Here is a 13,513-nt window from a genome sequence, read left to right on the forward strand (position 1 = left end):
TCCAAGCGATCAGATAACAAGTTGAAGCAATTCAAAAATCGGGTCCACTTCACCCTCATCATCGAGACTAATCGATTCCGATTATCGGTCGTTAGGTGGCGTTTACTCTATAGCTCTGGAGGCTGTCTTTCGCATTTCAATAATTCAATCTGATAAGGCCACTCATACTGCCACATTCTCGTCTCTGAGTGCGAGCTACCAAAGTGGACCCTTCGGAGAATCTGCGATCGACCAGCTGGACAGGCTGCACACAGGCGATGTATAAATTACTGCACGTACGGGCACAGGTCAGGCAAGTGAGTCTGACGTGCCGATAACTAGATTCCATCGACGTATGCCAGAAGAAGAAGCATGCCGCTACGGAAAACTTTGAAATAGGGACAGGAGCAACAGGAGCGAAGAGGAAACGTATGGCGTCAGTGCAAAAAAAACAACTATTATGCGAATTTCTGGTGCCACTAATGAAGCACAGCTGGTACTTCAGAAAATAACGATAATTACACCATGCTGTGCAGATCTGGGTGTTAATGCGGGTTAGTGGCAAAATAATCGAGGCACTTTGTTTCTGGAGATCGGCAACAGCGCAGGTGCGGTTTCGATCACCTCCGACTTTAAGTCGGCCAGTGTGTGTCACTCCAGTCTCGCACGATAAACGGATGCAATTATGCAGCAAATCATTGTCATTTACTCCTAGCTGGATTACGATTCGTCCCGATGATTGGTTGCCCCTAGGCCTCTAAGCGTGCTGCAACCAGGACGGCAGCAGACATCACTAGCGCAACGGCAGTTTGCCTGCCCGTGAATCATTCAAGGAAATGACAAACGTGTACGTGGCGTAAAATTTTCGAGGTCAGTTGGTGGCGTTCTCGACGACAGCCTACTGATTGTCTGCCACCAAACGATGGTATGGCGTGATCTACACTACACCCGGAAAAGTCGGTCACTCTTGATCACGCAATAGGCGACGGTAGCGCATTACTGAAGTGGTCAGGGAGTTTAAGGAAATGAGCAACACTAGTTTAGCGATCTCTATTATACTTGCATGCAAAATTTAACATACATACATACAAGACCCCAGTGCTAAATTTGACTAGTGGTGTTTTCACTATGAAGGAATGTTCTGAAGGCGAATGTCACACTTGCGCTCGACCGACAGTTCGTGACTCTTTAGTAGCGCTCCAAGAGCGTTCGCGCACAAATAGTGCATAACTGCGCAGGCCTAACCACTTGATAGTTGATTTATGATTGGATTGTGAATGCCGGATTAGCCACCCTGTTTGGTTCTAAATGCAACGGATCACGTGCCGGCAATAGGGAGGAAAAAAAATAAATACTCGATTTGCATACACATCAATGATCAGATGACGCGACCGGTCGTGTTCTATCGATCGCCTTTGATTTCACTTTCCGTGCAGCTGTCAGTGCATGAAGTAATGCTTGGCATAATTCATAGAGCATACTCATATACAATTATTTTAGTTTTCATTCTAATGGATTGTAACATCAGTATGGATCATACAAATAAAATGAATGTCATGAAGCATGTTTTTTACAAGATAATACTACTTACATTCTCAAAATAGTACAACACAAAGCAACAATATATTTGTATTACACAGCTATGGAATCACATCAATCAGTCACATCATAACAATAAACGCCTTTTATTCATTATATATTATTGCATTACATTGCGTAACTATGCAGAAGGGTATAGAAACACAGGGATTTCATCCAATTTTTTCTTCTTTTTTATTTTTTCTAAATATGAATTGGATTGAATTTAAAATTTCACTGTATTGCCAAATAGTTCAACAATTAGTATATATATTTTTCCATGTGATGCACAGCACTTTTTAACGTCAAAGCGTCTGACTGCCTTGAGGCGTTTGATATGTAAGATTTTATTTAAAGGATTGTTGTGTTGCCCTACAGCAATTAGAAGATCTCACTTTTTCGAAAAAGTTTATTATTTTGAACAGACGGCTTGCTCATCTCATCAGCCATAGTGTGGCATTCTTCAAACATTTTTTATATGAATTTGTATTTTCCTGATTTGTGTTGCCGATACCAATATTTATCTGCCTTATATAATACACATTGATCGACAATAATAAATTTATAAAAAGTCTATAACAAGACCAAGATTGAAAAAGTTTGAAATAGTAAGGTATTTTCCTATTATACATTAATTAAATTTAATGATGATTAACTAAATGATGATTAACTTAACGAAACATCTCTAATGTAATTAATGAAGAAAACTTATTTAAATTTGAAGCTAGCATTCAACATGATTGAAGTGATATACAAGATGCTTCGAAAAAATAGAATGGAAAATTATGATTAATACAATAAAACGATTCATGAAATAATAACAGATTTACCATCTTTACCGCGTAGCTTTATTTGGTACCGATGCTCACAATTTTTTTTTTCTAAATGGTGTAATAGTATATCAAAGTTCATTTCTCTCAGTACGCGGTATTCTTAAAAGATACCCGTATGATCACTGTCCATTTGAACATAATAACAGACGCTACACCACGAGCTAAGTGCCGTATAACGGCTGACGCGGTGTTGCATGAAAAAAAATCGTGACGTTCTGCGTAACTTTTTACATTCCTTTCTTCTTATAATCTCAACCCACCCATACTATTGCTGCCTCGCGACGAGTTTCGCCGTTTACGGCAGGCAATGCCTTCACGAGTTAATGCGCAAACGCAGCGCTAAGCGTTTGCGCAGTACCGGTAATCGGTAAGATCAAGTTCAATGAAATCGAGTCTGGCCGCCGTGTTTACTGTCGTTGTAACACAAATTTGATGGTTCTCACGTGGGTAAGCCACCACTTTCGATAGCTACCCGGTTTACGATTTGATTTATAATCGTGTTCAAATGGCAGTTCACCATTCTGGTTTGCTGTATGTGAGTTGGATGGCGTGAATTTCATTACACTACCAAACGACTCAGAAAAGGAAAAAAGTTGCTAAACAACTGAACAATAAAAAAATAATAGAAAATGTAAGCTGGGATAGTAAAAATGCTTTTTATTGTAATATTCCACGATTATATTGAAGCACGCTTATTGTTGATCAGTGCTGGGAGACTTGGTGAAAAGATTTTTAACGAAGCTTATGGAAGTTTTGCGCAGCCGTGACTCTAGCGGTTCCTGTGACGTAGTGGGTTTGCAATCGTTGGAAGCTACAGACTCTTTCCGCTGTGGGTACATATTTCCGAAAGCTTGATCATGATACTGGCGGAAATAGATCAGCTTCTGGGTCGCGTTTGGTGGCTTTATAGTTAGACGAATTGAAAGTGAATCCTTCTGGATGTAACCATTGTTGATCAATTCTTCTCGTCCCAAAAACGATTTCCACCCGAAAGGTAGCGATGGTTGGATACAATATTCTAGCGATTTTTTGACGACCTTTTTGTCATTTTGGTGCAAAATCGCCACAGTAAAGTCGTATCTGTAGTAAATAAAGTGAGTTTAATTGAGATTGATCAGGTTTTAATTACGGACTTGTCGGAATTCTTACTTGTTAGCAATGCCCGAGCAAAGCTCGATGAAAATGCTCAAAAATTGCCCTTTACACTCGGCATTCCCACCAGGGTAGATCTGTATCCGCCACCGGCCACCAATATCATCATTTAGAATGTCAGAATATAGACAATTAGACGATTTTATTGCATCAACCACGTTGCGAACGGTTATCACTTCGGTTAAACAGTCTGGATGGGCTAACCTGAAAACGTCAAATATATCATTACTTGAACGATTCTTTGTACGTTTTACAAATGGGGCTTACTTGTTTAATTGGTCAACTTCAGTCGTCAATAGATCTGCTCGTTTTTTCATTTTCTCGTACTTGTCGATCAGGTTGAGTGCTCGAACAGAAAATGTAAGCTCAAGTGCGTCGTTCTCAAGAAACGATTCCTGCAAGGACTTTAAGTCGATGAAATGATTTTGACCCCAGCCCCTCCGCAGCTCGAAAAATGCTTCATCCTCGTATCGGTGATTCCTAGAGCTGCCCAGCAATTCAATCGAATAGTGATAGTTTCCTACAATCCCGTTGTACAGCTGTAGGAAAATACTGAGCGAGGTGTTTTTGGCGTCTTCAAACCCACTCGGATGTACTTCCAAACGCCATACGGAACCAATATCATCCGTAACTAATTCTGAATACTGAACTTCATTCGTGCGCCTTACTGATGAGTACTTATTTACGATAAATTTCCATGTTGATGGTTCGGGTATTAGGTTACTACGGGTAATGAAAAGGACACAATTTCGTATTAAACAACAACAACTACGTAATATGAATGTAATCAATCAACATTACATATTTTAAATGGAAATGTTTACCTCTTAAAACAAGGCGGTTTGACGTTCAGGCAAATTGTTTTCAAACCTTCGATGACTTGTGTGCAGGACCTTTCAATCTCCGACTGCTTCGTTACGAGCTCTTGAGGAGAATTTTGTCCCACCGTCGCCTTTACGGACAATAGTGCAAATTGATGCTTGTCCAATTTCTTTGTCAATATATCGGCCCACGCATTTATTTCACCCGTTTTTGCATGGAACTGTTGATGTATATCTTTGAGCTCCTGTTGTACCATCACATTTATGGTCTTTATCAGATTATCCTTAGTTTGTTTCACCAGCGCTCGTTGTTTCTCCAACTCCTCTGAAACGCGACGATCAGTTTCGTTAAATAGCCCCTGTGTTTCTAGTAGTATCTTTTCTAGGTGTTGCTGTATCTTTCCAGAGTCAAGCATTGTCGACGATGCGTCAAATTGATCTGACTTGCTCGTGTCATTGTCGATGGGTTTCGATGGATATAACGGACTGCCTTCAAGAATCTTAACAAAATTATCTATTCCACACGGGCACCGACAGTTCGGACATGCCGGATTACCACTTTCTAGCTCCGCCTTTTGTAACCAATCACGGATGCAACTGTAGCAAAACAGCTTCGAACATTGTGGACAAAGCCGAGGATCGTCAATGTGTCTCATACAGATCAAACACTGTGATGCTTCACTAGCCCACTGCACGCGCTGATCTTCTGAACTAGAAGCCATTGGCATTAAAGGTGGTCAATGAACGATTAACGATAAGCTCTGGTTAATCTCGAATGATCGTGCTAATCGGCTAGGCCATCAACCACATATGTATGCTTATCATGAATGCTTCTCACAGAACAGCTGTTGCGACGGTGTACTTATCAGCTGATTGGTTTTTGTAAGTCCACTGTATAGTTTTTGAACGTAAATTGGCCCTCTACAGAGTGTTTACGAAAACATGAAATAATTTTTAAGTTCAATTAAATTACGAGACGAGAATTACAATACCGAAAAACGAAAACCGAACCTACACAACATGTGGATCACATCCGACTGAATTTTCGCAAGCGGAAAAATAAGAGAACGTACAACGAAACTGAGAAAACCATCAACATTTACTCATTTTCTTGCTCTCTTGAAGGAAATCTCTCTAAAACGCGAGACCCACCCGAATGTGTTCTATTTTAAGAAGACCATACGAATGATCCCATTGTGCGATGTTGGTTCCAACTCATGTCTGTTTGTATCGCGAGATACTCAACGAACATTAAATGTTTGTAGGAAAAGGACCGAACTAAAATGGAGAAGCAGCAAAAGAGTTTGGGATCGTATAGGTCATGCAAAGCATTCGGAGATGAGCTGAAAACGGCAATGACTTTCAACATTTGTTACAAGGTTTATAATCACGCGATGAATTCGCCGAATATCGAGAAGTCTAAAAATAATTTCAGTGTTGATCATGGCTGAGCACCAAATTTGAAGCATCGGCAATGCACACATGTGACTAATCAGTATATATAACGTGCACAAAAATTATTTAACATGCAACTGATAGCGTAGAAGGCTAGCTTCCGTGCCAGATCAATGATAATAAAAATGAAGTAGAAAGATTTCATTGAGCAAACCACTGATAAGAAATAAAATCATAGCAAAGTCGAGTATAAAAGAAGATCCTGTGACCACCAGAAGGCACATTCGAGCTTTGGAGTGCATTCAAAGCATCCGGGCAACTGCGAACAACCGAACCATGATTGCGAAGTTACTCCTCCTCACGCTTGGTAAGTGTTATTCATTCAATCGTTGGCTATTCCATTCGAAGGATTTCATCTGCCGTGCAATATAACTAATCGGTTGGTGTGCTGCTTTGTGCTTTACAGTGGGGTTGTGTACGGCGTACCAGTACTCGTACGAGTATGAGTTCCCCTCCTCTCGCCCGTTCAACAAGACGGGCTTCGAGTTCGGTGCCTGGGAACCGAACAAGGAGTACGTGTACAACGTGACGACGAAAACCATGACCGCTCTGCCGGACCTCGAGGACTACTGGACCGGCATTGTGACGCACGGCTATTTGGTGATCCGTCCCAAGGATCACAACTACGTCGTTGCCTACATTGACCGTCCGACGTACGCGGCGTTCAACGAGTATCTGCCCCGTGGATACCGCACTGAACTGTCGCGCTTCAACCTGAAATGGCAGCCGATGCCATTCAGCTCGAAGCCCTTCGGAATCTACTACAACAAGGGAGCCGTCAAGGGCTTCTATGTTGAGAAGACGGTCCCCAACCACGAGGTCAACATGCTCAAGGGCTGGGTCAGCCAGCTGCAGCTGGACACTCAGGGAGCGTACGTGATCAAGTCGGAGTTCAACCAGTTCCCGGAGAACAACACCCTCACCGGTGTGTACAAGACCATGGAGCCATCGGTGACCGGCGAATGTGAAACCCTTTACGACGTCAACCCAGTCCCGGAATTCCACTTCCAGTCCCACAAGGAATGGGTTCCTCAGCCCCAGTGGCTCGAGGAGGACCAGCATGTGTTCCATGTTGTCAAGTCCCGCAACTTTGACCATTGCGAGCAGCGCATGGGCTTCCACTTTGGCTTCAGCGGGTTCAGCGACTTCAAGCCAAACACCAACCAGATGGGTAACATCATGACCAAGTCGGAAGTGACCCAGATGTATCTGACCGGCAACTGGTACAACTATACCATCCAGTCGGTGTCCACCGTCAACAAGGTTGTGGTCAGCCCGTCGCTGGTCAACAGCCAGAAGGCTATGGTCTACGCTCAGGTCAACATGACGCTCAATGAAATCACGCCCTACGATAAGTACCCCGAAGGCCCAGCTGACGATCGTCAGGTCTTCGTCGACCTGGTGTACAGCTACAACATGGCTCATGATAAGAACAACTTCGTTCGTCCGGCCAACGAGACCGATGACTCTTCGTCGTCGTCGTCGTCGTCGTCTTCGGATTCCGACTCTGACTCGTCCAGCTCTTCGGACTCGTCCAGCTCTAGCTCGGAGGAGGAAGCGGAAAACTTCAAAATCAGCCCGGCTGAGCAGTACAAGAAGCAGGCTAAGGAAGTCGAGCGTCGTGGAAACCGCAACCGTCGTGATCTGAATGCCTTCAAGGAGAAGCAGTACTACGAAGCGTACAAGCGCGACCAGTACCGTCTGCGTAAGCAAAACGACACCTCGTCCGACTCGTCTAGCTCCGATGATTCTTCGTCCAGCAGCTCTTCGTCCAGCTCTTCGGAGTCGGATGAGCACGACTTCTACAGCTCTTCCGAGTCCGACTCCGACTCGCTGAGCAGCGAGGAGTTCTACCAGCCGATCCCGGAAAGCATGAAGGATGCCCCTCAGACTCCCTTCCTTCCCTACTTCACTGGATACAAGGGATACAGCGTGCAGTACGCCCACAACGTCGATGCCTCTCGCTACGCCTACAAGCTGGCCTACGAGATCGCCGACGAGCTGCAGGAAATCTCCCAGGTCCCCAAGTCGAACACGCTGAACAAATTCACCATTTTGGCCCGTGTTCTGCGCACCATGCACTACCAGGACATCTACGACGTTTGCCAGAAGCTGTTTGTTTCGCAGAAGGAACGCGAAGAGGGCAGCAACCACAGCGAGTCGTTCGCCAAAAAGGTTGACGCCTGGAACACTTTCCGCGACGCTTTGGCCCAGGCCGGTACCCCGCCTGCCTTCAAGGTGATCAAGGAGTTGATCGAAGAGAAGAAACTGCGTGGTGATGAAGCTGCCAGCGTCATCGCTACTCTGCCCAAGACCATCCGCTACCCGACCGAAACGGTGATGCACGAGTACTTCCTGCTGGTGACGTCTAACGCTGTCCAGCATCAGGAGTACCTGAACACCACCGCTCTCATTTCCTACTGTGACTTCCTGAACCGTGCCCAGGTCAACAACCGTTCGGCCTACAACTACTACCCGGTGTATAGCTTCGGCCGTTTGGCTGATGCCGACTACAAGATCGTGGCTCACAAGGTTGTGCCGTGGTTCGCGCACCAGCTGCGTGAAGCCGTCAAGGCTGGTGACAGCGTGAAGGTGCAGGTGTACATCCGCTGTCTTGGACATTTGGGACACCCCGAGATCCTGAACGTTTTCGAACCGTACCTGGAAGGCAAGATCCCAGTGACCCACTTCCAGCGTCTGGCTTTCATTGTCGCTCTGGACCGTCTGGTCGAGAACTACCCGCGTCTGGCTCGCTCTGTGCTGTTCAAGGTGTACCAGAACACCGGAGATGCCCATGAGGTCCGTTGTGCCGCAGTGTACCTGCTGATCCGCACGAAGCCCCCGGTATACATGCTCCAGCGTATGGCTGAGCAGACCCACTACGACCCGAGCACGTACGTACGCGCTGCCGTCAAGACCGCACTGGAGAGCGCCTCCGAGGCTGATGAGTTTGATGATGATTACGAGTTCTCCCAGAACGCACAGGCCGCTGTCAAGCACCTGAACCCCCGTGACTTTAGCCTGCAGTACTCTGGCACTTTCCTGCGTGATTTTGCCTTCAAGGAGCTTGAGCTCTCGTACCGCATGTACTTCTCCCAGATCGCTGCTGACGACCACTACGTCCCGAGCGGCTTCTTCTTCCACCTGCGCAAGAACATGGGTGGCCTGAAGCGTTTCTCGACCTTCTACTACCTGATCTCGAGCATGGAGACGTTCTTCGATTTGCTCGACAAGCAGTACGACAGCTACAACAAGCACCAGGAGTACAAGTCTAGCGACTATTACTACAAGTACTACAAGCAGTATCCGCACCTGTTCAAGGACTACTTCAGCCAGTACAACAAGAACCACAAGTACCAGAACGATTACTACGAGCAGTTCGGAAACAAGAACCAGGAGGAGTTCCAGAAGTGGTCCACCACCCGCATCGCCAAGCTGCTGAACATCGATCCCGAGGAGGCTGAGGAGCTGGAGGGTCAGTTCATGTTCCAGATCTTCAACGGAGAGCGCTTTTTCGCCTTCAACAACCAGACCATTGAGCAGTTCCCGAGCCTTGTGAAGAAGTACTTCGAGGACTTCGAGGATGGTTTCGCCTACAACATGACCAAGTTCTATCAGCAGAACGTTGTCACCATGGCCTTCCCGCTGGCCACCGGTCTGCCATTCCACTACAGCCTGAAGACCCCGACTCTGATGAAGTTCGAGTTCGAGGCCTCTGCCACCACCTACCCGAGCATTTTCAAGACCCCCACTGGATACCCCGAGAAGGAGAACGACGACTTTATCCATATGCCCCGTTGGTTCAACGGATCCGCTGATGTGAACATGGCCTACTCTCGCCTGGTTGATGCCAAGGTTGGCTTCATTACGCCCTTCGACCACCAGCGTTATGTCGCCGGTTACCAGAAGAAGTTCCAGGGATACCTGCCATTCAGCTTCGACTTTGGCTTCGACTTTGAGAACAACGACTTTGAAGTGAACGTGCAGCCGCTGGAGCCCAAGAAGGACGTGCTACTCTTCCACATGAGCTCGTGGCCGTACACCGGATACAAGGACATCGCCGATCTGCGCCCGATGGCCGAGCAGCCGAGCGTGCACATTCTGCACGATCGCGCCCAAACCACCAAGTCGTTCGAGCAGTCGTTCGGTCAGTCGCTGACCGGCGTTGCTCTGCGCTTCCAGGCCAAGTACGACAAGGACTTCATCGACTACGCCTACCTGATGAAGCACATTGAGCAGCACGACTACTGGTCTGCGCTGGTCTATCCGTTCGCCTCGGAGACCTACCACTACCATCAGTTTAACCTGTACTACGATGCTCAGCGCACCAGCGTGAAGAATGTCAAGTTTGTGCTGCAGCATAAGCAGGCCGACTACGACCAGGACTTCCAGACCGCCGACGTGAAACACCCGAAGGGTCGCCACGGATACTCTGGATTCTACAACGAGTACAACTACGCCCAGCCCTTCGTGTACTACGCCGGAAGCCAGCGCCGACAGGAGCAGTTCATGCGCAACGCTGGTGCCGGTATTCGCAACAGTGATGTCAATGTCTACGATTTCGGAATCGTGTTCGAGGGCAAGCAGCAGAAGGCTGAGTTCGTGTTTACCACCGCCTATGCCGACAGCCCAGTCGACGAGAAGGAGCGTCTGTTGATGTTCCTGTCCTTCAGCCCGTACGTGTCGTCCAGTGCCTTCTTCGAGTTCATTCCGTTCTCTGGCAAGCAGTTCCAGATGTGCTTCTCGGCCACCAACCAGTACCCGAACATGCCCAAGCTCAACTTCCTCAATGTTCTCAACTTTGACAAGGTCGGAAGCATGAACTGGGAGCTGGCATACGGTGAGAAGTGCCAGGGAGGATCACACGTCTCGATGAAGGGTAAGCTGATCCAGTCGGAGCCCTACCGCCACTTCCTGCGTATCTCCGAGGCTGGCCAGAGCTGCAAGCAGCAGATGGACCAGGGATACTTCCAACTGCCCGCATGTCAAAACGCCACTCGCCAGGCCGGATACTTCGATCAGTACTCGTTCAACTTTGAGTACAAGGATGTCTCGAACTATGCAAAGAACCTGACCTACCAGTTCTTCGACTACGCTCGTTACTTCACCTTCCCGTACTGGAACGAGGACTACTTCTTCCAGGGCAAGCACAACCAGTTCCAGATCGACTTCCAGCTGGCTCCGTACTTTGATTACTACAACGCTTCCTTCTACGGATCTGACCGTAGCTTCGCTATCCAGAACTACCCGATCGAAAGCGAATACGCCCGTTACTTCTTCTCCGTCCACCCCGACTTTGACTACTACGAGCGCATGTTCAACTACGCTTACCGCGGAAACTACCATCGTAAGTATACTGGCGGAACATCATCATTATTACACGCTCCAAAGATACCAATAATTGTTTTCTTTCCTCTACAGCATCTTGCGCTGTGTCGAACAAATTCGTCAACACCTTCGATGGAAAGACCTACGACTATGAGCTTGGCAACTGCTGGCATGTTGTGCTGCACACCGTCAAGCCTGACTACTATTTCTACGCCCAGGACTCGCACTTCATGAACTCGGACTACGAATACAACTGGAAGAACGGCTTCGGAGAGGATGAGCAGATCACCATCCTGGCCCGTCACGGCGAGGACAACCAGCTCTTCTTGAAGGCTATCCTTGGCCAGTACAAGCAGAACGACTACAACATCGATATCATCCCCCACGGACACGAGCTCCCGATGGTCTACATCAATGGCAAGCCCCAGCAGATCCACGAGAAGTACGCCGTCGAAATGTACACCAATGATGATGGTGGCGATCAGCCGCTGATCCGCGTCTATGCCCTGCCTGGCAACGAGCTGGAGATCAGCTTCCGCGATGACGACATCAAGATCGTGTTCGACGGATACCGTGCCCGTTTCTTCGCCGACCAGGCGTACTTCAACAACTTCGTCGGTCTTTGCGGTACCAACAATGGCGAAGGAGAGGACGACTTCATCACCCCCGACCAGTGCGTCATGCGCAAGCCTGAATACTTTGCCGCTTCGTACGCGCTCACCGGCATGAACTGCAGTGGGCCGGCTCAGGCCTACTTCACCGAGTACCACCAGAAGGCTCAGCAGCACTGCGTCAAGCCCCAGTACTACTTCGGCAACGTCATCAGCGAGCAGGAAGCCGGACGTCAGCGTTACAACTACTACTACAAGGACTTTGATCTTTCGGACTCATACTCGTCCGAGTCTTCGTCGTCGTCGGATGAATCTGATGATTCCAACTCGTCCTCGTCGGAAGAGCGCAAGCCGAACCGTGAGCACTTCTTTGAGAAGCAGCAATACACCGAGAAGGAATGTGCTATGCAGCATCGTGTGCAGTACATCGAGCAGGGTGACAAGATCTGTTTCACGAACCGTGCTCTGCCCACTTGCTCATCTCAGTGTAAGGCATTTGAAAAGATCCAGAAGTACGTCGATGTTCACTGCCGTGACGCTACCGATTCTGCCGCTCAGCTGTTCAAGCAGCAGATCCGCAAGGGAGTCAACCCGGACATGAGCAACAAGTCGGTCACCAAGACCGTCAAGTACTACTTCCCCAAGAAGTGTGTCTTTGCTAACTAAGGCTCATAAGATGCACTAACTATTTATGAAAATCACAAAAAAGCATTTAGAAAATCATAAAAAATATCGAGGAGAATTGAATAAAAAAAAAACAATGAATGAAATGAAAATTTGCCTTATATTCATCAAGTACATGGAAGCAGTATATTGCACATAAACAACTTCAAATTTTTAGGACGAGTCTTTTTTCTTGCAAATGACAGGAAATGCATTTGTCGGGACTAATTTAAAACTTTTTTTTCTTAATTGAATTTCATTCATCGAGTCTTATTTGTGTGAACAGTCATCGCTTTGAATGTCAAGGTTACCATCAAACGACGTTCAATTACCGAACCGCAGACATTCCACACAAGTTTTTTAAAACATTTCACTTAATTTAAAGTCAATAGGATTCAGCGCAACACGCATGAACCCCTACGAACGACGGCGAGTGCAGTGAACTTCAACTCCTAGACAACAATCAGCCTTTTAAAATACACTAATTGGTGTGCACCATCGTCTGTGTGTCTTTGCGTTCTCGTCGTCACGAGTGAAGTTTCTGCACTAGATATGCTGTCGCGACGTCTCATCCGTGATTGGCAAAAGACGGTGCTATTTTTATGCAAACGATGATTCAATGTCGAGGAATTGCTCATACCATTGCACCACTTGTAATTCATATGAAACAATTCTAAAATTTTAAGTTAGTATACTTAAAACAAAAGAAAGTTATCTTTATTGAAATTTTACTATCTTATTTATTTGTTTACAAAGGTAGTATAAGTTAAAAAGTATGTGTGTAACAGTGAAAAGTAGACCAATATTCAAAAAAATATTACATTTAAAAGCCTACAATGTTAATGAGCAAATACATCTCTTCAGTAATACAATTTCCCCGTCAATTGAGAAATTTAGGTTCTACATACTATATTGTATCGATCGTTATTCTCCAATGAGGTACACGAATAGACAAAGTCATAGGGTATTAGCCATCACCGCACGGTACTTGTGCATGCATATTGTGACTTCATTGAATCGTAAAGTGATGGCGCGACAAGTCTGTTTAGCAGCTGCGGCACCCCAATGGACGAACGATTCAATTCTCAGAGGT

General features: G+C 46.5%; 2 protein-coding genes across 5 annotated transcripts; one reads left to right on the forward strand and one right to left on the reverse strand.

Moving 5' to 3' along the window:
* Positions 1-3,024: 3,024 nt before the first annotated feature.
* On the reverse strand, positions 3,025-5,394 carry LOC120898631 (E3 ubiquitin-protein ligase TRIM37-like). 4 transcript variants are annotated; one of them, XM_040304749.1, is made up of 5 exons: positions 5,375-5,394; positions 4,367-5,284; positions 3,810-4,265; positions 3,540-3,746; positions 3,025-3,470 (listed from the first exon to the last, which is right to left on the reverse strand). In XM_040304749.1, the coding sequence occupies exons 2-5, from the start codon at positions 5,089-5,091 to the stop codon at positions 3,083-3,085; spliced, it is 1,776 nt and encodes a 591-aa protein (XP_040160683.1). In that variant the 5' UTR covers positions 5,092-5,284; positions 5,375-5,394; the 3' UTR covers positions 3,025-3,082. The 4 variants fall into 4 exon arrangements, with proteins under 4 accessions (XP_040160683.1, XP_040160692.1, XP_040160675.1 ...); XM_040304758.1 differs by having other exon boundaries at positions 5,379-5,392; XM_040304741.1 differs by having other exon boundaries at positions 5,356-5,381.
* A 626-nt stretch (positions 5,395-6,020) lies between these two features.
* LOC120898626 (vitellogenin-A1-like) lies at positions 6,021-12,597 on the forward strand. The gene is made up of 3 exons (XM_040304718.1): positions 6,021-6,125; positions 6,225-11,165; positions 11,240-12,597. Exons 1-3 carry the CDS (start codon positions 6,095-6,097, stop codon positions 12,421-12,423), a joined length of 6,156 nt encoding a protein of 2,051 aa, XP_040160652.1. The 5' UTR covers positions 6,021-6,094; the 3' UTR covers positions 12,424-12,597.
* The last annotated feature ends 916 nt before the right edge of the window (positions 12,598-13,513 follow it).

Source organism: Anopheles arabiensis, chromosome 2 (assembly GCF_016920715.1).
Source record: "Anopheles arabiensis isolate DONGOLA chromosome 2, AaraD3, whole genome shotgun sequence".
Lineage (NCBI taxonomy): Eukaryota > Metazoa > Arthropoda > Insecta > Diptera > Culicidae > Anopheles > Anopheles arabiensis.

What these genes read in the sequence shown, in the direction of transcription:
- LOC120898631 (XM_040304749.1), bottom strand. Translation starts at nt 5,091, where the DNA reads ATGCCAATGGCTTCTAGTTCAGAAGATCAGCGCGTGCAGTGGGCTAGT. An exon ending in GAAGTTGACCAATTAAACAA is followed by an intron (nt 3,747 to 3,809) that starts GTAAGCCCCATT and finishes TGACGTTTTCAG; the next exon opens with GTTAGCCCATCCAGACTGTT. An exon ending in TGCTCGGGCATTGCTAACAA is followed by an intron (nt 3,471 to 3,539) that starts GTAAGAATTCCG and finishes TATTTACTACAG; the next exon opens with ATACGACTTTACTGTGGCGA.
- LOC120898626 (XM_040304718.1), top strand. Translation starts at nt 6,095, where the DNA reads ATGATTGCGAAGTTACTCCTCCTCACGCTTG. An exon ending in GTTACTCCTCCTCACGCTTG is followed by an intron (nt 6,126 to 6,224) that starts GTAAGTGTTATT and finishes TGTGCTTTACAG; the next exon opens with TGGGGTTGTGTACGGCGTAC. An exon ending in TTACCGCGGAAACTACCATC is followed by an intron (nt 11,166 to 11,239) that starts GTAAGTATACTG and finishes TTTCCTCTACAG; the next exon opens with CATCTTGCGCTGTGTCGAAC.